Here is a 25,980-nt window from a genome sequence, read left to right on the forward strand (position 1 = left end):
TGGCTTTTAGTTGAGTTATTTAATCATCTTTTCTTTTTTAAAATTCCATCACATCTAATTTTTTCCTCTCAGTCATCTTTGCGTTCTAATGTTTTAACTGCTCTGCAAAGCCATCTGTAATCTTGTTCTTAAACAGTGCTAAATAAATCAATCACACGATACACTGGAGGGTTGCAGGACACCTGTTAATACTCACAGCTGTGGTGTCTGTATTTCATTAGCATATATGCATATTGCAGTGCACACACACACACACACACAGTGAGAGTGAAGTGTAGCATGTATACACACTGCACACACACAGTGAAGTTGTTAAATACCTTCTCTGGGTTCTGACTCATAGATGGAGACTTTAGTTCCGTCCAGAACGACATACTTGCTCTCCCAGCCCTGCTGGCCGCGCTTCCCGTTCCTGCAATGTGTTCACGGTGAATATTAAGAATACAGTTTCCATTTAAAGCAGTGTGTGTGATGCGAGTGTGGTGTATAAGAACAAGATCTAATGTCTTTTTGGTGCATCATGGATAGACACTGCATTAACACAAAGTTTAACTGAACTTAAACGCAGAATATCTAACAAACAAACAGCAAATATAGATCAAATGCACCATTTCTGAACCCCTGAATTTAGACACTGCTTCGCTCCCAGTAAACTTTACCCTACGCCTGTTGCTCCTACCTAGGCTGCTTCATCCAGCCTTCCAGGCGCACATGTCCAGAAGCTTCTTTGACCTGCAGGGCTGGCGAGTTGGCCTTGTCTCTGCACAGAGCCTCAGAGAAGTGGGTTGCGTATTCCGGAGGCAGACCACATGTAGCAGGAAGACACGGGGAGCACTTGGGATGGCACAGAGTATGACATTCTGACAGCAAAAGCGGAGAGCGTGCGCGAGAGAGAGAGAGAGAGAGAGAGAGAGAAATGTAAATATTACATACAAAGACTTGTGTAAGGAATAAAATTTGAAAAGGTATGCTATGATAGGAAAATAATCAAGTGTTATACCACATTTTTCAACACTAATAATTGCACTAATAATTCAAGAACATGTACTTTTCATCCATTTATAGTTACAGTTAATGTTGTGGAATGTCCATGAAAGACTTTGCTCCTGTTACCACGTTAGAGGAGAAGACCTGAAGACTTTCCTGGGCAACTTATAGCCTTAGCTCTGGCTGTTCCAAAGCACCGACACTGGAGACTCCTTCCAAGAATGCCAAATAAATATCTCTTCACAGAAAACTTAAATCATTTCAGTTTATGTGGTCTGCCATGTGCTGCCACAGCGTCTGCCATGTGGAGAGTCCCTTGATGCAACTGAAACTAACAGCTATGCTGTCATAGTAAACTAATCAGCACCTTCTGACCACTCAGAATCAAGAACATGAATATATATATATTATATATAAAATAAACAAATAAATATGGACCTTCATATGTATTGGTGCCATTATAGCTTTTCCTGACCTTTTGACAGAAAAAAAACCCCAACTCAAATTGTCACACTCTGTTAAAATATATTTTAAAAAGCAAGTGCATATGTAAAAGTAAGCGCATACCCAGGCAGGTCGCAGCCTGTCTGCCAAAGTGCACAGTGTCCAGGCAGACTGCACATTTGGCAGCTCTCATGTTGAGTCCCACTGTAAAGCGGTGAGGAATGTTATGGTGCATTCTCTCCTTCACACGCCGCCCATATTCTAAAGAGAAAGACGGTGTGTGTGAGAAAAAGAAAGTGTGTGTGTGTATCAGAGTTAGGTAATGAGGTGAGCCTGTGCTGTATTGGAGGAAAATACAAATTGAGGAAAAAGTCTGACTGATGATGAATTGGTATTAGCTAGAGCATGTGACATGGGATACAGAGCAGGTCACGGTAATGCTCTCACCAGGAGTGTGGTCGCATGCTACCCAAACTCTGAATTCGATTCATCTAAATTCATGCAGAGTTAATGATTAAAATCACTATTTCCCCAACTCCCAAAGCATAGAGCAACCATGTAGCCTTACAGTAATGCCATTATGTGGCCGTTTGACTGACACCTAAAAACAAATGTGATATTCTGCAAATGCAACCTTGTCCTAGACATAAAGAGATGACACCTTTTATTGTGTTTTGCACTTCCTTTAGCACCCCATGTTTAAAGTAAATCTTTCTTTTATCTTCCTGTTGCTAGAGGTGCAGCTAATATGCTCTAAAACCTTTTGTAACGCTTACATTTATGCCAAAGCCTATAAACTTACACTCCCCAGTCACTTTAATATCAACACATGTACTCCTGCTCATTCATGCAATTATCCAATCAGGCAATCATGTGGCAGCAATGTAATGCATAAAACCATGCGTCAAACATCAGAAGAGGGGATCTCCATGATTTCAGTGACTTTGACCGTGGTATGGTTGTTGGTGCCAGACAAGCTGGTATGAGTATTCCAGAAACTCCTCAACCGGAATCTTTTCAGGTACGATGGTCTAGAGTTTACACAGAGCTGACATGATGTCGAAGGTAACTCAAATAATCACTCTTTACAACTGTGCTGACTTGAAAAGCTCTTCAGAACTCGTAACATGCTGAACCTTGAGGCGGACGGGTTACAACAGCAGAAGACCACATAGGGTTCCTCTCTTGTCAGTCAAGAACAGAAATCTGAGGACAGCCAAAGATTAAAAAAACAAAACAAATATCGCCTAGTCTTTGTTCCATTTTTCAGCTGTCCCGTTTTGGTGAGACCATGCCCACTGTAGCCTCAGATTCCTGTTCTTAACTGACAGGAGTGGAACCTGATGTGTTGGTCTTCTGCTGTTGTAGGTGCTGTTGAACATTACCTGCAGCTGCCTGATTTTATGCATTGCATTGCTGACGCATGATTGATTGACCGGATAATTGTATGAATGTGCAGGTGTTCCTAATAAAGTGGCTGGTGAATATATGTATTACCAGTGCTTACACAGGAAATAAGGAGAGGAAAAAGATCGAGTTTGTTTTCTACAGATGCTATTCACATGCAGAGATCCGTGCACTCCAGGGGAAAAAAAAGAAGAAGAAGAAGAAGAAAACAGTAGGAGAGTGAAAGAAATAAAAAATAGCGAAAAGAGGAGGAAGGGAGATCAGTGAGGACTGAAGTCCTAAAAGCAACGTTAAAAACAACTGCCAAAGCTATAAAAACGAAGTGCAATCTCATTCTGAAGCCAGTGGCAGGGCACTGCATGCTTCATGGAAATGACAAAATCTATTCTCGATTATTAGATCAAAGACAATCGAGAGCTTCGATGCAGAGAGAAACTGAGAGAAAGAGCATGAAGAGGTGCACTTAGTGAGAGACTCAAAGGATGGTGCAATGCTTGGGCCAGAGAGGAGAAGGGGGGGAAAAAAAAAAAGAAAGAAGAGAGGCTTACTCCACTATGCACAGACAACAGCAAACTATTTCACCTCTTTGTGCAGTTCGAGATTTAAGGCTAATAATATAATAATTAACATATTGGACACAATAACTGTGCAATAACGATGTACATAAACGATCGACAAGGTCTTCGTAACATTTCGTCCGTATTTAACTACCACAGTCCACAACAAAGACGTCGATTAGTTTATTTAATCACATTTTATTGTCGACTGGCACTATAGTGAGAAACAGGATTTACCGAGCGAGACTTTTCCCATTTCTGTTTTAAAGCTACTAGTCAGCTTTAAAGCAATCAAGGATATTGAGATATTCCAGCATAAAATTTAAGATGTCCTGTCCCCTTTATTAGTATGTTATTTGAATCGTTTTCTGTCGATGTCCTGGTATTGTTGTATTGTGAAGATATTGTATTTCCTACATAATGATAATGATAATGAGTCTTTATTGATCACGTATACATTATAGCACAGTGAAATTCTTTTCTCCGCATACCCCAGCATGTCAGGACGTTGGGGTCAGAATATAGGGTCAGCCATGATTCAGCGCCCCTGGAGCAGAGAGGGTTAAGGGCCTTGCTCAAGGGCCCAACAGTGACAGCTTGGCAGCACCGGTGCTTGAACCCCCGACCTTCCGATCAGTAACCCAGAGCCTTAACCACCAAGCCACCACTGCCCTGTATAATACATTATTAATATGGCAAGGATGCCATGCATGAGCGTGCTGCGTTTATAAATTTAACTGTATCGATCACAAAGTGATTTTATTAAACTATACTTCCTCATCCTCCATCAAAATGAATTCCTGTCTACACCACGGGCTAAACAGCAGTAACGAGCCATTTGCCTGAAATGCGAATGTAAATCCACAAATTACTGCAAATGTCAATGTAACATTCAACAAAACAATATTAACATGTATTTATTATTATTATTATTATTTAGACTTGCTTCTTGTGTTAAGCACAACTGACAAAAGGAAACGGTTTCTCTTTAATAACAGGATTAAAAATCAATATACTCTCATACATATTGCTCTATTTATACAAGATTTATGGCCTGAATTATTAGCTGTTAATATACTAACAAATAATACTCCTAGACAAATGAGTTACTATGAAGTGCATAGCTTCATAAATCCACCCACAAACTGTCTCTTATCAAGTAGATAGATGAGTTGAGCCAGCCTTCAGAGGGGGAAGACGAGAGGAAAAAGCAGGAGAGGGGAGGAGGTAAAGCGAGCGAGAGACTTACTTTCGAATGTAACCCTCCTCTTCTCTGAAAAGAGCAGAAGAGATAAGAGAAGACAAAAAGGTCTCAGCCTTCACAGAGACACACAAAGAGAGGGAAGACAGCAACAGAGCACACAGGTAAGGTGAAAAGACGAACTATGTTCCTCACAAAGCCGGAGAGGGAAGAGGGCAAAGTACTGAAGGAGACGGAGATGAGTGATGAGAGAGTTTTAGAAGTGATGATCCAGTATGTTTTTTTTCCTCTAAGTTCTATTATGAAAAATCCTCTTTATCTAATAAAATATTTCAACAATACAAAAAAAAAAAACAAACAAAAAAAACATTCAACCTTGAGCTACAGACTGACAAAATCTAACCAGGTGTGTCAGATAGCAAATCAGAAAATATCAAATTAGGATCCAGAAATTACGGAGGTTAATTTAAAATGAAGCACTGTTAATTAAAACTTCCTGCCAGATCGAGTGCTGTGCCTCACCCTCAGGAGTGGAGGTCTCCTTGCGTCGGGCTGAGCTGGCTGGGTTTAGCAGGCTGCTGGGATTTGGCTGCCGTTCAGGAGACTTAACGATGGCCGACATAAGGAGCTGGTGACGGGCCGAGGCCGGGGTGGAGGGGGCCACGTGCTCCTGGGTCTTGAAGTGAGCCGCTGGAGAGAGTCCAAACATGATCAGTCAAATTCTAAACAAACGAAGAGGCAGCGGAATGAAAATGGATTTGTAGGAAGACACAAATGATAAAAGATAGCATGTCATTAAAAAAATACATTACAAGACATTTGGCATGCTACCTATTGTGTCGAAGACTGCCAGAGCTAATTTCACTGTTAGGGTACTCTTCAAATTTTCACATTTAGGATCTCTTTTTAAAACGGTATCTAGTCTTTGTTTCTTTGGGGGGTTTTTTTGGTTTGTTTTTTTTTAAAAGAGGTCTGAATAAACAAATGCTATTTTTTAAAATATATATTTTTACAAGTAAAAATTAAAAGCCTCTGGATGGAGCTCAAATCTTCTTTAATTCCAGACTGCTGGGACTACGGCTGCTCCTAAGGCCATACAGACTTCATATAAATCCATAATGAACTTTTTCACACTAACTGTTGTTACCCAGATGAGGATGGGTTCCCTTCTGAGTCGGGTTCCTCTCAAGGTTTCTTCCTCTTAAAACATCTTAGGGAGTTTTTCCTTGCCACCGTCGCCACTCAGTGGCTTGCTCAGTTGGGATAAATTCGCACCTTTAATATCTGTATACCATGTTGATATTTCTGTAAAGCTGCTTTGAGACAATGTCTATTGTAAAAAGTGCTATACAAATAAAATTGAATTGAATTGAACTGAAAAGCAAAATATGTGCCCTAAAAGCAATATCACAGTCAACTGTGAATCCTAAATGACCTTTTATAGGAAATGCAGTACACAAAGTAGGTTCTAAAACACCACTGTTATATCCTATGTATTGAGCACATCTCATTAATGGGAAGCCAAGAGTCTCATCTCCAACATGTATGGGATGAAAACAAGCGATTAAAATGGCGGATGTTTACATGGATCCCGTACTACCTAAGAAAAGTAATATTAAACTAAATATCAGCAAAAAAAAATCTGAAATTAAAAAGTAGGTGCTATTTTTTTGTTTGTTTGTTTTTCTGCTTATTTGTTCAGATAGAAAATCAAATTCAAATGCTGAAGAGCAAAATACAAAATACAAGAATGAAAGCTGATTACAGTGCCACATCCGTCCTACTGAGAAAACAAAAATGGATTCAACACAAAAAAAGAATGAGTCAGGAGAAACGAGGAAATGCATTAAAGTGAGATTGTTAAGAGAGAGAAAAAAGAAAGGCTAAATGGGAAGAAGAATACACTACACAGAACACTATTATAGAAAACAAATGATTTCACAACACTACATTACATGGGTTTGTTCATTACTCTGCAACACTAATCACATTCCGTGGCAAAAACAATGTTAGCTAATTAATTATCCACACATTTATTTTACTGTATCAAGCCTGAGGACCAAACAATGCAGTGCATTATGGGTATTCTGACACCACTTGGGTACATCATTTGTACACTATCTGTTGCTGTGCACTATAAAATGGGAGACCCTGAAAATACAGGGTGTCCCAAAAGTCTCCATACATTATCATGGGAAATGAACACTTTTTAGCAAAATGTCTTCCACACTTTTTCATACTTGGTTTATATTATATACAGATTTTTTTCAGATAGCCTTTAAGAATGTCTTTGACAAAAGAAGAACGTACTAAAATCGTTCTCATGGCTGGAAGCTGTCGCAAGGTTGCAATGGACTTTAACAGGAAACATGGCGAGCACATCACACACATGACACTGTTACCAAACTTATTAACAAATTCAAAAAGACCGGAAGTGTTGCGGACCGACTGAAAAGCGGACGTCCAGGAACATCCACTGACGAAGGCACAACCGACACGATGCTGGCAAACATAGAGGACTATGTATGGAGACTTCTGGAACACCCTGCAGTTCACTGTATAGTGAGTTGGACAGTGATAAACACAGCTAGGAAGTGTTTGCTCCTTACCCTCCTCTCGCAGTGAGCGCAGCTCTATCCTCATCTTTTGCAGGGCCTCCTCCAGCTCAGTGCACCGTGCTCGCTCCTTGTCCAGCGCCGCTTTCATGTCGCTGTACTGCATAGGCACTGCTGGCTGCCCCTGCGCCATGCCTGCTGCCCCGTTACCAGCAGCAACCATATCCTCCCGTCGACGTCCAAAAATACCCTACAGCACGGGGCCACAGAGAGACCATCCCATCATGCTCCTGGAAATGGTCTTCTACTTAACAATCTCTGAAGCCTAATTAATTCCCTCAGCCAAACAATTATAAATGACTCCATCCTTAAAGCTGGTGAAGAACAAATCACACCAAGATTACATCTTAGGGACTTTTAATGGAAGGGAAGCTTAATCAAGCTTGGTAATAAGCCTTGTTTGCTTGTTATATCCCTCAAACCTTCTTTTTCTTGATGGGTTGGTCCATCTTGGCCTGAAGGAAGTCAATGAGTTTGGTCTGCTGAGAGATTGTGCCCTCCATCTTCACCTTCTCATGAGAGTACACGGCCTATAGAGGAGAAGAAGAGACCACAGCGAAAATGACTGAAAGCCACTTAGTTTGAGTTTCATCTGAAACTGTATGAGTAGAAAGTTGAAGTATGAATGGGATAATCTGTCAGACGCCCTTTGATACAAAATAAATAAATAAATAAATAACGAACGAATCTCCCTCCTTGTTGATAAAGGCATAAGCAGTACAATCCTGGTGTATCGGTTTCTTACACTGACACATGGACAGATATAGGGCGCTGCTATCTCTGCAACAGTTCTGACTGGTTTTTGATGTTACGATAAGTCCTCATAACAGACTTATCCTTTATCATTATCCTTTACTTTTCTCTTTGTTGTGGAATACCTCAAAACGGAACCATTTGTGACAATAAGGCAGCGACAAACATTCAGGAGCCGCTTTAACAGCTGTACACCTGGTCGTTCGTGTAATCATCAAATCGTCAAATTGTGCGACAGCCAAGCCATGCATAAACATCAGGCAGATACAGGAGAAGAGCTTCAGAAAGTTTCCATCAATGCAAATAACCACACTTTTCAACCGTGTTGAGAAGAAACGCATCTCAGCAAATAAACGCATATAGAAGCACATTGAACCATGAGACAGTCGAGCTTCAACAACAGAAGACCGCATCGGGTTCCACTCTTATCAGTCGAGAGCAGGAATCTGAGGTTACAGTGGGCAAAGGCTCACCTAAACTGGACAGCTGAAGATTGGAAAAAAGACCAGGCGATGTTTTTCCAATATGCATCAGAGACATGCTACGTATCATTGAGTATCAATTTCCTCCCAAGTGAAGACCACATTGGTCATAAGTACAGATTTCGCACCCTTAAATACAACAGGGTATAGGGAGCTTTGATCAGCCAATCGCAAACTTGATCACATGACATCAACACGAACCTTAATCTTCAATTCTTTGGATCAACAGACAGCTTAGCACAAAATGCTGTTTATATTCACACGATACAACAGTAGCCTACCATTCTTAATGTGAGTAACCCATTATAATGACCATTACTAGATTAGGCACAAAAATAATGTACATGCTATTTTTACTTAGGAACAAATAGCTTTTGCCTACTATCCTCTACCTTTTCTGTACATCTGTTTTCAGTCTGTCTCTTCTATCATCTGTCAAAAAAAAGATTTGGAAAGAATAATCTAGTTGTGAAGATCCTTACGTCTACCTTTCTGGTTTATTGCTGGATTACTGGTCTATGTTTAGGTATATACCACTACGCAGTGTCTTGAGATGGGCATGGACATTTTAACAGTGGCGATCAGTCATTCTGTCATTCAGGAAGTTAAAATGGCTCTACGGGCCCAGAAACCATCTGCACTGTCAGAGTACTGTAAATGCACACACAATCCCACTGTTTTTGTGAGTACGTGTGCAAATATGATGCATTTGTGAGGCATCTGCAGAGGACAGCAAGAACAACAGATCATTAATCCTGCGAGTTGAGCGTGTGTAGGAGAGAATAATTACGGCATGGACTCAGACTGTGGGAATCAGGATCTAGCTTCAGCTTCACTACTTCTTAGTCTACTATTGCATTCATCCCTGAGGGGTCGTCAATGATTCATGCCTCTCAAAGTGCTTTTGATTAGCTGTTCAGCCTAGTTACTTATACAACCTTAAAAAAAGGTTGGTAAATGGTTCAACTACAAGCTGGGAATGCAATACAGGGAACTGAATGATGATCCGAAGTGTGTGTGTACCTGTATATTTTCGAGTTGGTACTCGAGGTCTGTCCTCTCAGTCTTGAGCAGGTCAGTTTGGTCCAGTGCTTCCTGCAGACCCTGAGTCAGTCTGAAGATGTGGGTCTTCTGGAGGTCCATCTGCTGCTGCAACTTTCCTTGCTGAGATGTTCACACATGTACAATGATCAACCGGACTAATCACTTTAACTACAAATGTCTTGACAAACACACAGGTGAGAAATATACACTCAAAAGTCATTTGCTTTTAGTGAACCTGGGTGCAATTGCACCTCCTGTGAAACAACATTGGTTGAATGTGTTGCATTATGTCCTGTCTGAAGGTCCACAATAGCAGAGTAAGAGATACTGACACCTATTAAAAGATTTCTGAATGTCACAGTTTATTGTGTGGATATGTTAATAGCAGGTACATGATAGACACAGGTACTGCCTTACGTTTAGAGCCCTTATAACGTCTCCTATGTTACATGCAGCAATGAAGAATCAAACTTTCAGTTGACTCTTTCTGTGGCTCTATCTACGAGTCCACAGGAGTGCAAAGCATTCTTTTATTGAAATGCCTCTGCATTAGTGTGTGCTAACCTAAGAATAAGCTAGATAACCTTAGAGAAACAAGATGCTAACAGTGGTCCCTGCTAACCAATAGCCTTGATACTCCACTGTACAGCTGATGATACATAGGTGACAACCATCTTAACTACATCACATAGGTTACATCCATCCATTTTCTGCACCTCTTATCCTACACAGGGCCATGGTGAGCCTGGAGCCTATTCAAGGGGCCTCAAGGTGTGGGACACCCTGGACGGGGTGCCAACTCATTACAGGGCACAATCGCAATTGCACACACACTCAAACACCCATTCACACACTATTGACAATTTTGAGATGTCAATCATCCTACAGCACATGTCGTCTTTGGACTGAGTGGAGAAAACCGGAGTATCCGGAGGAAATCCCTGAAGCACACGGAAGACATGCAAAATCTGTGCAAAGAATCCAATGACTGAATCAGCAGCAGCTGGTTGTTATGTATAGCGTCGAAAGCCGGCTCGGCAAATGGACCACTAGGTGAAATCATGCTGCTCTAAATGCCTGTGTGTATGTGTACACGAGACCAACCTCCTCCATCAGCCTCTGCTTGAGCTCTCTCTCAGTCTCTAGTTTCTGCTGGAGGCTGCGAGCATTCATCTCCAACATGGCATGCTTCTTCTCCAGATCATTCAACTGCAAGTCACAACAGTAGCAATGAAGCTCAAACACAACACACTAAAAGATTTCAAGACTGAAGACAGTTTAAACTAAATATGCATTTTCTACATTGCTTTTATGAATCCTTAAGTCAAAAGTATTTGGAAACTAAGCTACAAATACACTACGGGTCAAAAGTTTAGACACATTCATTCTTTATGGAATTCGTGGTTGTATGTTACCAACCCAGTTATGTAGGTTTGATAGAGTACGGATGCCATGAACCTTCCAGAAAGTGTACGTAACCCGAATTACCAATGACGGAACGTTGGATAAAACTGAACGTGGTTTCAGATTTTCTTTTATAGTTGTGTATTTCAATCATTCATAGACAGAATTCAACAACTGCCCTTAAATGTCCATCATAAGTTTCAAAGGTTGAAAAACACTGCAGTATTCCTTTAACATGATCTTGAAATAGCGTTGTCAGAGCAGACACAAATACGAAACATTACACGTATTTGAGAAAAAGAAACGTATCTTTGAAATATTAGTCTGTTTTTATGCAGTTTGAATTACCAAAAGACTATACTATAATATTATAAATGCATTTGTAAATACTTCATTTATATCAGCAGCAAAATACCACGTATCCGTTCCAGGCTTAATAAGGAATAGCTTCTGGGATCTGTAATTATCTCAGCACTAGCTAAGCATCCATCAATTACAGCTCAGGATCAGAAAGTGACCCAGGAGAAGAAAGTCCATTTTCAATACTAATAACAATGTTCCCAATTATATAGAGAAAAAAATAATGGAAGTGAGTATTAAAGCGCTTTAGTGAGTCAGTAAGAGACTTATGAAACATGGGAAAAAGTGTGTACGTGGGTGACTCACTGTATCAGACAGACTCTCAGCTTTGAGCCTCTGCTCCTTGAGCGCCTGCTGGAGGGCGAGGATTTCAGCCTTGTGCTCACGCACAGCCAGCTCCACAGCCTGGCGGGATTCGGTGCTGCGCTGATCAGCGCGTAGCCGGTTCTGTTTCTCGTTGTCGAGGAGGCGCTGAAGGTCACGTGTGCGTCGCTCCGCTTGCTCCTTCTCATCCTCCAGGGCCGAGCGCCAGTTCTCCCACTGTCTCTCTTTCTCTAGAAGCTCGTCATTCAGCGTCTCCAGTTCCACCACTTGCTCCTCGAGCATGCTGCACGTCGTCTTCAGGGTCTCGATGTTCTGTGTGCAAAGGTACGTACAGTACTAAATTACGGTGGAAATTTCTTAAGACCTCGAATTCTGGTCACTGAGGTGTGTATGTGTGGTCTACCTGTTTCTGATTGTTCAGGTGCATCTCTCTGTCAGCGACTTCTCTGCGTAGACGCTCCACATCCTGGCTGAGCTGTAGTCTTTCCTCGCTCTCATCTGTCACCTCATCCAGCTGTTTGGACAGGTAGAAGTTCTGCCGGTTCAGCTCAGCATTCTCCTGGGTCAGCTGGGTCAGCTGCTCCTCCAGGTCTGTGATCACCTGCAATGACAACACCAATCACATCCTGTTTAGCTAAATAGTTCAACCTTCCGAAATTATTCACAGGGTTTCTAAATGAATTGACTTTTATGTATATAGGAGGCAAAGATCATATAATGAAATTATTAGTAAGCCTGTCATTATGAAAGATTATGGATGAGCTGCATACCGAGCAGCTGTCCCTCAGGGCATCAAACTTGCGTTGAATTTCATCTCTGTGAGCCTGAACGAAGAGAAAAAAACAACTTTGTGAATTCAGTTGACATGTTTATGTATGTATGTGCGTCACTATAATATGCAGTATGGAAGAATGGTGTGTGCATTACTGATATACAGTAGTTTATGTCACTCTACAATAGGTGTCCAAACAATAGGTATCAAACCATTTATTATGGACATAAACAATTACTGTTTGTTATATTGTAATTTATTATAAAAGGATTTTCATAAAGACAAAGGACAAAGATTTGGTCTCGTGAGCCAGACCTCTGGTATATTTACTTAATAAATGTGGCTAAGAACTACCTATTTTCACAAGACAAGGTTGCCTTCTCTTTCAAATAAACCCTTCAAAAACATTCTGAAGATGGGATGATGTGGACCATTTTTCAAACCAGTACCTGTACAGGTGAGAAAATGAGCTTTTTGGAGGAGCATATGCTCACACGAGTTTGTTTGCATATTTTGCCACACGAGTTTGTTTGCCTGTTAAAAATAAAAGCATAAAGGATTGTAGAGACTCAGTCTGCAATCTTCAAGATTCTGAAGCTTGTGGACAGAAAAGTGTACAAAAGAGATTTACTTGGCTGTGCTAGCAAGTAGCCTAACCAACTTCATATGATTTCAAGACGCAGCCAGGATGCACCAACGAATCAGTCAGAACTCTACACATTTTGGTTTCCCACTCTGTTCAGTGAAATTATTTCCTCCACTATGTACTGTACAGTATGGTATATGGGTGTGTGTTTGTCTCACTCTAAGAGCAGTGATCTCCTCCTCAGCCTCGGCCGTGGTCTCCTCCAGCTCGGTCTTGGCCTGTTGAAGTTGGCTTTCCAGAGCATGACGTGCTGCCTGCAAACTGCTGATCTGAGACTCTCTCTCCTGCAGTGACAGCGTCAGCTCTGTCACCTGCCTTTTTAGCTCCAGCTTCTGCTCCTCATGCTCCAGACCCATCTATTCACGACACCAAAAAGCACAATCACTCAGTTAATCGCCTACAGTAGCCATGCTTATTCAGCTCCATTTCGAAACAGCTAATGGAGTCCGGAGTCACAATTTATTCAGCCTTTTGTAACTCGGAACAAAAACTCTTTATTTTGTAAGCGACAAACAAGTTATTAATCTTCTGTGCACCTTCTTCCTCTACCTACGCATCCTGCCCAGCTTTCTGAGACTATAACCATTCTCTCTCTCTCATTTTTTCCCTATGTCTTTTATTTATGAGTCTACTCTCTCCTGTCAGTGTCATATAACATTAGCAAGTTTCACGACATCTTAGGTGTCAAACATTCGGATTTAACTGCAAGACAACTATTGAAGTCCCTTGGATGAGTGGCAAAGTGTCTATAAGATTATAACACAATTCTAGTCACTGTCCTATTTTGATCCGGGCCTAGTTTATCCAATTAATTCCTGGATGACTAAAACCATTCATAGACACCTCTCTCTCTCTCTCACGTCTCTATGTCACTATATTTGTCTATTTCTGACAAGGTGCTGGTGATTTTAATAAGCAGCCCACGTTCCCACCTGTTTGAGCCATTAAGTAATCAAGTGTAGGTGTTCCGCAACATATGGCATAAAAAAAAAACGTGCAGAATTTTAATTACATTTATTTTAATAACATCCAGTCAAATCCAAACTATAACAAACAGGATGAGTGAAACACTCATAATATCGCACTTGCTCTATATTATGAATGTAGATTCTCAGATAAGATTTTGTTAGCATAAGCATCAGCAATATTGCTCCACGGCCATTCAGTCTATCTTGGCAATTCTGTTCCTCTCTGGTGCACAAATTCATTCTGAATAATTTTCAAACCCCCTGGAAAGTTTACGTCTTATTTTAATAGCAGTAATTCAAAATAGCTTGGTTTGACTGGGCTACCTTTTCAAGGTGATGAATACCATGTATTCATGGTAAAAATTCGGCACATTTTCAAGACTGATTTTAAACCTTATGTTCAGTTTTCCTGCTAATTTTTAATAGTCATTATCAGTATCATGAAATGGGGAAAAATGAAGTGTTATATGCATTAAGGTGGCTGCATCAGTGTAGAAGCAAAATTTTAAAAAAAATAAAGAAAAAAAAAACCTCTCTAAGGAAACCTTAGTAGCTTGAGTGTGATTTTAACAACTGAATATCCAGAGTCATAACATCCAACATATTTTCCTAAATTTTCATCCTGCCTTGTTCTGCACTACACAAGGAACACTGTTTATCTTTCAAATTCTCCTACAGCCCTCTCTGACCTCGCGCAGTCTGGTCTCCAGCTCGATCAGCCTGCTCTTCTTGCACTGCTCCTGCTGACTCATCTTCTCTAGATGCTCCTCCAACTTGGCGTTTTGAGCCTCCAGCTTTCCTGCCTGTGACTCCAGGTAGAACTTCTGCTGACGCAGCTCTGAGATCATCTCCTCCTGCGCTTTCCTGCCCAACACACACATAGAATGGCCAAGTGAAGCAGAGTTACATTCTTGATTCATTCGATTTGATCTTGTATTATCTAGCATAGTCGTTAGTCTCTTACATGTTTTTCTGGGTGTAGATGCTGCTGTTGGCTGCCAGTTTGTTGGCCTCAGAGAGCTCAGCAATACGCTGCTCCAGACTCTTCATCTTATTTTCCATAGCATTGATGGTCTAAGGGGAGGATACACACACCCACATATTAAATATAACCCAGCCGATAAAACAGTTTGATACAGATAATACAATAGCATTGCCAATTAAAAGAATATGTAACCTAAAAAGAAAATATGAGTCAGTATAAATGCCATCATCATGCGTCATTGAAGACAGCTGGGCATGTTTGCATGATCATAACACAAAGGCAAAAATAAAGCCATTGCATTGGCACAATATATTATTGCCATTTTTCTGACAGTGAGAATAATGGCGTCATGATAAAAAGGGATAGAGTTATTATTATTATCATATCATATTATAGGGTAGTGGGATATCCAATTGAATCAACTCATTTCTTTTATAACCTAAGTGTGAGCAGTGAAGATCAGGGCTGTGACATTTTCATAATGATATATGATCAGATTCAGCTACAGATTCCAGTTTTGTTATGTACTTTTCTGTTTACCAAGATGTCTATATTGTTTCATTTCTTGTCTCTACTACGGCAAGTGGTTTGCTGAGTGTGGTATCTGATTGAATGTTTTACTGATTATATTAATTATACAGTGCAATGATGCATCAACTGTCACATCTACGCTACCGGTCGAATGTTTGAAGGACACTCGACTTAAATGTTTCTCATGATCGTAAAAACCTTTTGATCCGAAGGTGTGTGATTAAATGTTTGAAATCGGTGTTGTAGACAAAAATATAATTGTGCCAACATGTTCATTCCTTTTATTAGAAAACTAAATATTTTTTAAATGGATGACTTGGAGCAAAATATTCTGAAAAGCCAATAAGTGTGCAGTATAGGTGTGAACTCCTTTAATACATCTCATGGAAATTCCTCAAGAAATCAGTTGAGAAAATGCCAAGAATACATTTCTAGAAATTCTAGGCAAAAAGGGCATCTACTTTGAAGATGCTAAAATATTAAATTATTTTTTATTTTATCACAACATAATTCCCATAGTTCCATTTGTGTTATTTCCAGAGTTATGATGTCTTTATTATTATTATAAAATGTGTGTGTCGTGGTAGGGGGGAATAAATAAAGAATGAATGTCTAAATTTTTGACTGGTAGTGTAGCAGGTGTTTCTTCTCATTCATTGTAGACAAAATCATTCAGTCAGGTATATTATGTTAGTAATTGCTTTTTTATCTTGAAGTGGAGTGACTCAAATAGTGGAGACCTATAAAACCTGGTTGTAAGAAAAGAGACAGGCCATTTGCTTGAATAAAAAATTGGAGATAATATGTATTATTCAGCAACTACTGTAGCACGAATAAGAAACACAGGCATGAGAGTTAGGATAATAAGTCTGAGTGTAATGGGTTAAACAGAAAGTGACATCACTAGTGACTGCTGTAAAACACTGTGGGGTAAAATGACTATTCTGTGGTAATAATAATGTGACTGCTTCATTATTTTCCTTCAACAAAAATACTGCTATAGCTTCTTTCTTTTTTTTTTTTTTTTAAATATATCCAGGCATTAATTATACCTGTCAAACTACTTAAGCCTTCAATGTGTGGAACACTCAATATGTAAGGAATAACACACGATGGGAGTGCTGTTATATGGCAGGATAGAGTGATGCTTCTAGCATACTGAAGTACTTTTTATCCTGACATGTTGTACTTTATTCAGAATAAAATATGGGACGATGGGAGTGCTGTTTTAGGAAAATAATAAATGACGAGTGACGGGATATAGCCTGACATGAAGTATGACAGTGACACATTATACCTTTTATCCATTTATAGTTCTGTTTCACCTAGAACTAGAACCCTGGAAATGAACTAGAACTAGAGTTTAGCCTGTTTTTGTTCTCAGTAAACACTAGCAATGTATGCATTCCCAGTAATGGTGGAAAACGAATATTTAAAAAAAGAGGTGGAGGACACATCCTTGCGCAGACAGGAGGAGGTGTGAGGAAATTCTTACAGCTTTCTGCTCGCTGAGGAGTTTGCCTTTCTCACGCACTTCCTCTTCATGCTGAGCTCGCTTGGCCTCCAGTACGTCCTTATCAGCCAAGTCTGCCTTCATCTGAGCCTCCAGCACCTAAACACACAAATACATACACGTGATCACATAATCAGTCTATGGTTGCAGTGCGTCGACTATGATCTGCAAATGAAATCTTGTTGTGAAATGTTTGCAACCATTTTATTAAGCCATGTGTGTCACAGACATGACAATAAACCATAAACAGGTCCGAAACTACTCCATGCTACCTTGATCTTGTCTTCATACAGTCTTTCCTTCTGGACAAGGTGGGCCTCCATCCGCTGGGCGGTGGCCTGAGTTTCCCTCAGGTTGTCTTCCAGTTCCTACAAAGACACACGCGCAATTTCTATGAGTTATGGAAACTGATATTAAGTGGTTCTGACACGAAGCATTGTTATAATTCACTACTGAAACTGAACTAATGAAAGCAAGTTACTGATTGAGAAAGAGGGAGCAAGAAAGTGAAAGAATGAAAGAGTGAGAGAGAGAGAGAGAGAGAGAGATGAGGAAACAGGCTCACCAAGATCTTCTCAGCCATCTGCTGGATCTGCTGCGATTTGGTCTGAATGTCGTCTTTCAGTTTATTCTCTCTGCGCTCCACAATCTCCAGCCTCTTCACTTGGTTCTCAAGAGTCTTTCTGCCTTCCTACACACACAGAAACAATTATTTTAAGCTCTTCCTCTTTTTTCACCAGCTACAGCTATATATACACATTCATACATATACATACACACACATAAACACTCATATATATATATATATATATATATATATATATATATATATATATATATATATATATATATACATATATATACACACACACACACACACATATATACATACATATACATACACATTCTAACTGACCATTTTAATGGGAATACCTGTACCCCTAATTTTGTGCAATTATTCAGTCAGCTGATCATGTGTCAGCAGTGTAATGCACAAAATAATGCAGACACAGGTCAAGAGATTCAGTTAAACTGAAACAGATTGGACGTTAACATGAAGTGAAGCTCTTGAGCTGTATCTGCATGAATTTCTTTCACTGCGCTGCTGCCACATGATTGGCTGACTGGATAAACCGCATGAAGAAGCAGATGCACAGATGTTCCTAATAAAGTGGCCTACGAGTGTATATGGTCTGTGTTCATTTTCACAATTTATTTATTGATTTTGTAATAGCTTTAGGCTTTCACGTAGAATATCCTTTCTAATTTTGACTGCTGTCGTATTGATTAACTTTTCTCCATTAGACTTAAATGGCAAAATGTGTATATTTGTCAAACTCTAACAGAACATACCAACTCATTTTAAACAGTATTAATAAACAAAATACTGCTGAGCACAGTAAAGTAAAGGTTCCCTCTGTCTTACATTTATGAAACAGAAGTTTGCAATCCAATGATAAAAAAACAGTGATTCTATACTACTGCATTTAAATGATAATCAGTTTTAATGAGAAATGAATAACATAAGATATGAGAAACCTATAACATAAGCAAAGCCTTACGTTAAACCAGAAATACCCTTGTTTTCTGATCATGTGACCTTACAAAGGGTTCTAGTTTGTTCTTAATTGTGTCTTGACAAAATTCAAAACACCTTCGTAAGGAAGCATTTCATCACTGTTGTTGACAGGGTTTGCTATGAATAATGAATAACGTGAACAGATGGCGTAAATGCCGGTGATGGTGACAGTCTGTAAGTGTGAGCGGTGATGCATCCTGCCTCAGTCTCGCGCAGACGTCTGCGCAGTGTGTCGCTGGGATCTGTTTTGCTACGCAGCCGCTCCAGATCGCGCTCCAGCCGCTCTTTGGCCTGACGGATGTTCTGTAGAAGCTCCGTGGCCTCCGTGCTCGCCTTCACCGCCTGTTCAGGGCAAGATGATATCCCTCATAGTACAAGTTTTATGGTGCTAGAATAACTGCTAACACACTTAACAGGTAAAAACATGTACACATGACACAACTGTTGACATTTCATTTACTCCTATTTCTATATTAGTCTGAGAACATCTCATCTGTTGCTCATTAATAATCTGGGATCAGTGCATATGTGTACCTTAGACAGCTTATCCTGTAGCTCCTGGATCTTCAACTGCTGCTCTGCATTGGTCTGAAACACACACAAGGCCATAAAACATCAAGCAAGTGCGCAGTGCACCGTTTGTCTCTCATACACACTCACAGGCTGAACACTGTGCTGAAGGACATAGGCTAGTAAACACTTGAATTTGTGGTTATTTTACGACAGAAGGGAGGCAAGAAATAAAAACATCAGGGCAGGCAGACACTCTGAGACCTTGTAAGTGTACACAGTGATGGAATCATCGAATCAGGTGTTTAGTTATTAGTATTTAGTTTTTAATTATTTCCATAAACGTGATATTAAAAAGACAAATCTAGAGAGAAGGTAGAATCCCAAATGGTTGTGTTTTGTATCCCTGCATACGCACAAAACATAATGGCCTGTAAACACTAATTAGTGCACACTATAGAACATTGGAATGTGTTCAGGATGCGAAAAAAAAATGTGTTGTGTATTTGTTGATATGGTGAAATGTTTATTTCTCTTTTTGCTTTGTGTTTCTCTGTAACATAACAAGCTGCATTTTTTTTTGTCTGCAAAAAAATGAAAAGAAAAGCGAGTCTGGTGTTGGAATGACTATTTATTGCTTCTATAATGTAAGTCAGTGGTTCTCAACCAGGAAGGCTGCCCTAGGGGGGCGCGGAGAGATCGGAAGGAAAATTGTTTTCAAGAAAAAAACACAGACAGGGCATCATTTGGGTCCTCGGTGTATTTTATTGCTTTTCAAATAGGATGTGCATAAATTAAAAACACTGCGTTTCCTCACCCTCTAAATTTTCTTTTTGCTGAGAAGAGGCGGAGCTTAGCTGCCTTTTATCTAGCTGTCAGTGCAGACCAGTGTTGCCAACTTAGCAACTTTTCAGCTCCCTTTAGCTACTTATTTTAAAAATAAATAAATAAATAAATAAATAAATAATGATAATTGCGCCTAGCTTCAAATGTAGCGACTTTTTGGACAAACCTTAGCAACTTTCCAAATATCACCGGTACTGTCTTGCAAGTGCGAGGTCTTTCTTCCCCGCTGCACTCTCACCTCTCTCTGCATCTGCTCTGTTCACTGAGTGTCTGAGAGCCAGAGATTTAACAATGTCATGGATAACGAGACGCGCCCTTCATCCCAATTTGCATAATTTGTATGTGAATGTTTTTAGTATGTAATACAAATAGAATGAACGTGTTTTACGTGTAAAATAGTCCACATTATTACAGACTAGTTCTCTTGTTCAAAGTAGTTCAGAAACATCTTTGACCATTCAAGTTCCATACGTTATATAGTTTTATAAAAGTCATAAAAAGCCCCACACGAATTTATGGAGATACTAGAGATCCAGATCCTTTCTGCCTCTGGATGGAGCTCAAATCTTCTCTAATTCCAGACTGCTGGGACTACGGCTGCTCCTAAGGCCATACAGACTTCATATAAATCCATCATGAACTTTTTCACACTAACTGTTGTTACCCAGATGAGGATGGGTTCCCTTCTGAGTCGGGTTCCTCTCAAGGTTTCTTCCTCTTAAAACATCTTAGGGAGTTTTTCCTTGCCACCGTCGCCACTCAGTGGCTTGCTCAGTTGGGATAAATTCACACCTTTAATATCTGTATACCATGTTGACATTTCTGTAAAGCTGCTTTGAGACAATGTCTATTGTAAAAAGCGCTATACAAATAAAATTGAATTGAATAAAAGTTTTTTTTGTTTTTTTTTTTTTTAAATCTATCTATCTATCTATCTATCTATCTAGCTATCAAAAACAGATCATAGATTAGGTATATATATTATAGAATAGATAATCATTATACCTGGTTTCCTCCAATATTGGGGGGGGGCTTTATTTACAAAAGGTTGAGAACCTCTGATGTAAGTGATACCAGGAACTAACTTGTTTGTGCGGCTGTTTCACAACATTAAGGTCACAGCTATAAATGAATAAAATGTATGACATGTTCTTTAATTTACACCACCCCTTGGTTGGTTACTTTTCAATAACAGCATCCCCATCATGTTTCATTCCTTACGTAATTTACAATTACTCATCTCAATTGAAATCTAAGCTGAAGCGAAATTCGTATTACTAATATATTAGCCAGAGTCCAATTTACCTTATCCATAATTAATCATACTCCTCTCTGTATTCATCATATTGAGTCGACAGGTTAGTTATGAAGAGTCGAAATTTGGCTGCTGCTTTTGGTGTGAAGTGAGAACAAAAATATAATGCATCACTGCTCATTTATCTCACTTTTTACATTATTTAATAAATACAAGGGAAGTCACCTGTCCTTTTGGCAGACCACTTGTATCATGATATAATAGACATAATCACTGGCCATCATCACATTAGCGGATCAGCTTGATAAAAGGCACTTCAAGCAACTCGAGCCAAAAGTGTTCGTACTGCGTGGGGGAAAAAAGTGTGAGGCCGTCCGATCGGGGATTACTGACGCCCACCCACACACACTAAAATTCTATTCTGCTTAGGTGTAGCTTGATGTATATTCTTTTCTGGGAAGGAAATATCTATAATGTACAGAGAATGAGCATTTGGGAGCAGTAGAGCACATTGACTGTATTTGAGAGACTGATTGAAGGTCAGCTTAAATCAGGGATGTTCAAATATTTATGCCTATTTTAGGGGAGAAACGCAGACAATGGATCCATTTCTCTTTATTAGCAGCTTAAATAAAGGTGCATTAGGGTGAAACCTCACTCTCAATAGGCCTCCTGAGGGCAAGCGGTGCTGCAGTGTATTGAAACAGACGAGTCAGAAAAGCTTTACCTTCTCCAGTTTGGTGAGCAACTCCTCCGCCTCAGTCTTGCCCTGCTCTTTTGCCTGTATACACACACACACACACACACACACACACACTTACACTTCAGCTTTAAAAAAAAAAAAAAAAGGGGTCATGATGAGGACGTTTGACTTTCGTCTCTAAAACTCGTTGACAAATCAGCAAGTATTCAGTTAAAGCTATAAGCTTTAAAGTGAACACACTTCAGCTTAAAGATTAAAATATGTTTCTTTAATACCAAATTAAATGGCATACCTAAGTTTAGTGCAACGTTTAAAGCAAAAGAAAAAAGAAAGAAAAGAGAGAGAAAAAAAATTAAAATATAATAAAAGCATTTCTCCATCACCACTGAATCCACTGACTGGTCCAAGAACTATCCAAATGGGGACATGGCTTAATATTCTAATGAGTAACCTTGCTTGACATCCCTCTATCTAAAACATGCAGCCTGCTACACAAATCAGTCACAGCTAAACACAGAGGTACAAGTGGAGATGATCAGGGTTGTTCAACCCTACAGTCAATCCCAGAATTATTGGCACCCCTTATGAAAATAAGAATAAACATTGTGTATAAGGATACAAATTCTGCACTTTTATGTCTTTGTCTTTCTCTAAAAAAGGAAGGAAAAAAAAGAAAAAAAAAGAAAGAAAAAAACTTGCGGCAAATTTGTTGGTGCCCTTAAAGAAAATTAAAAACGAGATAAGTGCATTTCCTGAAGAAATGACAGAGTGACTGCACAGCTTTCAAACGTTTTACTCTGAACTGTAAAAAGAAAAAATAAATAAATAAATAAAAATCACTGACCCTCTCGTTATAAATTTATTTCACAAACAAACAATTAAAAAAATTAAAGACATTATCTGAATATGCGCAATATTTTGGCTAGTAGTTGGAGCCAGAGAGCTTTGTTTAATCTCTTAACCTTTCACCAACAGAACCTGTTTTATTAAAATTGTCATTAGATTCCAGTTGGTATTATTTACTGGTATAATAGCATTCCTAATGTTGGGCTGTAACAAAACCCCTGCATCATGAACCCCTGGAGGTCCCCAGACCTCACTTTGAGAACCATGGTCTTCAGCAATTCCTTGGTGGTGCTAAGGGGTTGGTAGGGTGTTTGCTGTGGATGCTATCGTATCTCAGATGACTCTAGGAGGGTGCTAGGTAGCTGCTGTGATGTTCCATGCAGTGTACATGATGCTGCTAGGTGGTTCCTGTGGTACTGGTAAGCAGTTACTGTTTTTGCAGGTGGTTGCTATGGTGTACCAAATGGTTGCTATGGTATCCCAGGCGGTTGTTAGATGGTTTCTATATTATACCAGGGAATAAATGCAAACAAATTGTCTTCCTTCCTTAATTTGCTTGTGCACGAATCTGCTGACAGAAGGCAATGTAAGATTTTGCTTGCTAGCTTGTGCAGATTAATCACGAGCAAATGCATAGTTTCAATAAGGTTATGCAGGAGTTGTGGGGGGGAAAGGCATCAGTCTTGTGATTTGTGAGAGGGAAGTTTATGCAAGCTTTGGTTTATTTTAGCCACGCCCACTTCCAACTGAAAAGGGATACTTTTACAGCAGATGCTGGAAAGCCACCAATTATGGATAATACTGGCATATTGAATTTGCCACAAGACCAACATTTTCCTAATTAGAAATGTTACTTCCCTGGGTCTTTAAAGGTCATGCTGTTCTGTTAAAATAAAAAACTGCTGCAATTTCGATTCTCCTTCACGCGCTCATCGACGAGACAGCAACAATGACGTTTCTCACTGACTAAGAAGAAGCATGTAAATAAACTAGAAACTAGCATCAGCATCCTCACTAATCCATTCGACTTGTGCACACATACACACGCACCTTCTGGATTCTCTGCTGGTAGTCTGCAGCCTTCCTCTTGAGCTCTTCGCTTGTCTGGCGCGAGTCTCGCAGCTCAGCTTCGTACAGATCGCTGCGGCGTCGGGCGGCAGACAGATCCTCCTCCAGCTGCCTGATGGTCACCTGCATCTCCTCCAGCTGAGCGTGGTACTCCTGCAAGCCACAGACATTCAGACAATTGAGTTATCACACTTGATATGCGCGAACATAAAAGAAAAGACAAGGCCTGATATGAGCTTTAACAATAAGAGAAGGGAAACGTGTTAATCTATTAAATTCGAAGATAAAATGATTAGCATAACTGTATTAGATGACGCGTGACAAAGTCATCATGCTCCCGTTAAGAGAAGGGTATTCATACATGACATGCATGGGGGTAATCACAAAAGCCTTCTAAATCTTAACTGATGTCTCAATGCAGAGCATGGTCACAGAGCAAATAGTCAGAGGAGAGGTTAGAGTGAGCTCAAGCAGGCCAAAATTAATCGTTCCCCTACTTGAGCAATAAAAAAAATGAGATGGTATGAAATTGCCTGCTGATAGGAACGAACCGGGTTAATGAAAGTAAGAGGGAGTCAGGTGCATCGTGGCACGCACTCAACAGTGACTAATCAAGCTTTTGAAAAGGCATACGCAGTCCTTTACCGCAGTCGGATTTAACAGTAAAGTACATTATACTGATCTAATCTTGAGTTAAAGCTGTATAAATTATACACACCTAATGGAAGACTATAATAATTACAGCCAACATTCAATTTTTCACCTGTGTACCTCTGTTTTATGCGTTTCAAAAAATGCATTTATCACTACATTATGCATTTATCACTATTTTGCATGCTAAACAATTATATTGTAGATCTGCAGCCCACATTTTAGTTCTAACTGAAAGCCTCCAAATGTTCTCTTAGCAAAAAACTAATATGCCAGAAGCACAATATTACTAATAAGGGCTTTAACACTGAATATAAATCTATGAAGGCAGGAATGGACAAATCAGTAGCTGCCTGTGAAAGCAGATTTTGTGTCTATGATATTAGCTTAGTTTTTTTTTTTTATTCATAGTTGCCTGGAGGATAGGTAGACTCAACAACCAGAGAAATATTTATATTAAAAAAAGAAGAAGAAAGCTCTTCCTATTGATTTCAGTACATATATTCTCAAACACACTTCAGTGCTATAAATGCAGCAGGCTGAATCCCGCCACCTGCTGCGCTACACACAGCAGCCGAGGTGTGAGCTGGTTGACGGTGGAAGACGAGATCTTTTCAGAATCAGGAACACGAGCAAAATATGAAACCGCGAAGCCATCATATAACTTTTCTGTTAGCACAACAAATAGGCCACCTCGCAGTTAAACGTATTGAGAGAAAAAGAAAAACGCTAGGACATGCTAGATTCGCTAAACAGCCGACTCAAGTAATATTTGTACATCGTATCGCCGACTCTTTCATTAAGGAATGTGCTGAAAATCTTGTCTGTGGTAATCACACATGAGCTGCAGATATTATGGATGGAGAATTGATGTTCCACGGGTTGACTGTACATTTACAGTTTTTATGCAGGCAACAACGTGCTAAATGTCCTTCAAGATGCATAAAGTGGAATTTCGCTGGTGTTCGAAATTTAACATCAAAAAATGAACTTTTTTTTTAAAACTGCGTTTAAATGTAGAAAATGTCCATTTAGATGTTTACGCAATGGTTGTAAACAGAGCTCTTGGCTGACTTCTGAATTTGGCTTGAGCGTAAGTGTGATGAAAAAAAAAAAATCACGTTTCTGTAAGGAAAGGATATTCAAAGCAGTCAAGAAGTCCTGCTCTTTGCTTTTGTTGGTTCGTGGCATGTTAGAGGAGTACAGAAAGAACCTATACATCATTCCACTACTTCTAAGAGTCCAAGTACAGCCTCTTCATCCTGAAGAGTATTCTCAAGAGTGGACTATGATGACACCAGCTTCAAAAAAAGCCTTTCTACTATCAGTCTACTTTCAGCATCCAAATTTTAGTCACAGCTTGATTAATAATAATAATCAAACTGAAATGTTTAACTTAAAGAGGTTTATTATATATTTATTACTTTTAATTGCACACATCCTTTAAAAGTAGGGTGAGTGTTTTTAGGTCAGAATTTTTTGGTGGGTAATATTTATTGTGAAGTTATTCTTCCTTTCCAGGAGCTTAA

The 25,980-nt window shown here is 39.6% G+C and overlaps 1 protein-coding gene across 4 annotated transcripts in view; it reads right to left on the reverse strand.

Moving 5' to 3' along the window:
* cita (citron rho-interacting serine/threonine kinase a) overlaps window positions 1–25,980 on the reverse strand; it is a 93,323-nt gene that overhangs the window by 16,486 nt on the left and 50,857 nt on the right. For all 4 annotated transcript variants that reach the window (XM_053618658.1, XM_053618657.1, XM_053618660.1 and 1 more), the window contains 21 exons: window positions 23,783–23,953; window positions 21,911–21,964; window positions 19,107–19,160; window positions 18,774–18,914; window positions 17,559–17,684; window positions 17,266–17,361; window positions 16,976–17,092; window positions 14,929–15,038; window positions 14,654–14,828; window positions 13,155–13,352; window positions 12,349–12,402; window positions 11,982–12,179; window positions 11,561–11,890; window positions 10,595–10,699; window positions 9,470–9,610; window positions 7,634–7,741; window positions 7,206–7,401; window positions 5,119–5,286; window positions 1,555–1,692; window positions 680–860; window positions 321–412 (listed from right to left, as the gene is read on the reverse strand). In XM_053618658.1, the coding sequence (XP_053474633.1) occupies window positions 321–412; window positions 680–860; window positions 1,555–1,692; window positions 5,119–5,286; window positions 7,206–7,401; window positions 7,634–7,741; window positions 9,470–9,610; window positions 10,595–10,699; window positions 11,561–11,890; window positions 11,982–12,179; window positions 12,349–12,402; window positions 13,155–13,352; window positions 14,654–14,828; window positions 14,929–15,038; window positions 16,976–17,092; window positions 17,266–17,361; window positions 17,559–17,684; window positions 18,774–18,914; window positions 19,107–19,160; window positions 21,911–21,964; window positions 23,783–23,953 (2,953 nt within the window). The remainder of the gene's footprint in view (window positions 1–320; window positions 413–679; window positions 861–1,554; window positions 1,693–5,118; window positions 5,287–7,205; window positions 7,402–7,633; window positions 7,742–9,469; window positions 9,611–10,594; window positions 10,700–11,560; window positions 11,891–11,981; window positions 12,180–12,348; window positions 12,403–13,154; window positions 13,353–14,653; window positions 14,829–14,928; window positions 15,039–16,975; window positions 17,093–17,265; window positions 17,362–17,558; window positions 17,685–18,773; window positions 18,915–19,106; window positions 19,161–21,910; window positions 21,965–23,782; window positions 23,954–25,980) is intronic.

Source organism: Ictalurus furcatus, chromosome 28, assembly GCF_023375685.1.
Source record: "Ictalurus furcatus strain D&B chromosome 28, Billie_1.0, whole genome shotgun sequence".
Lineage (NCBI taxonomy): Eukaryota > Metazoa > Chordata > Actinopteri > Siluriformes > Ictaluridae > Ictalurus > Ictalurus furcatus.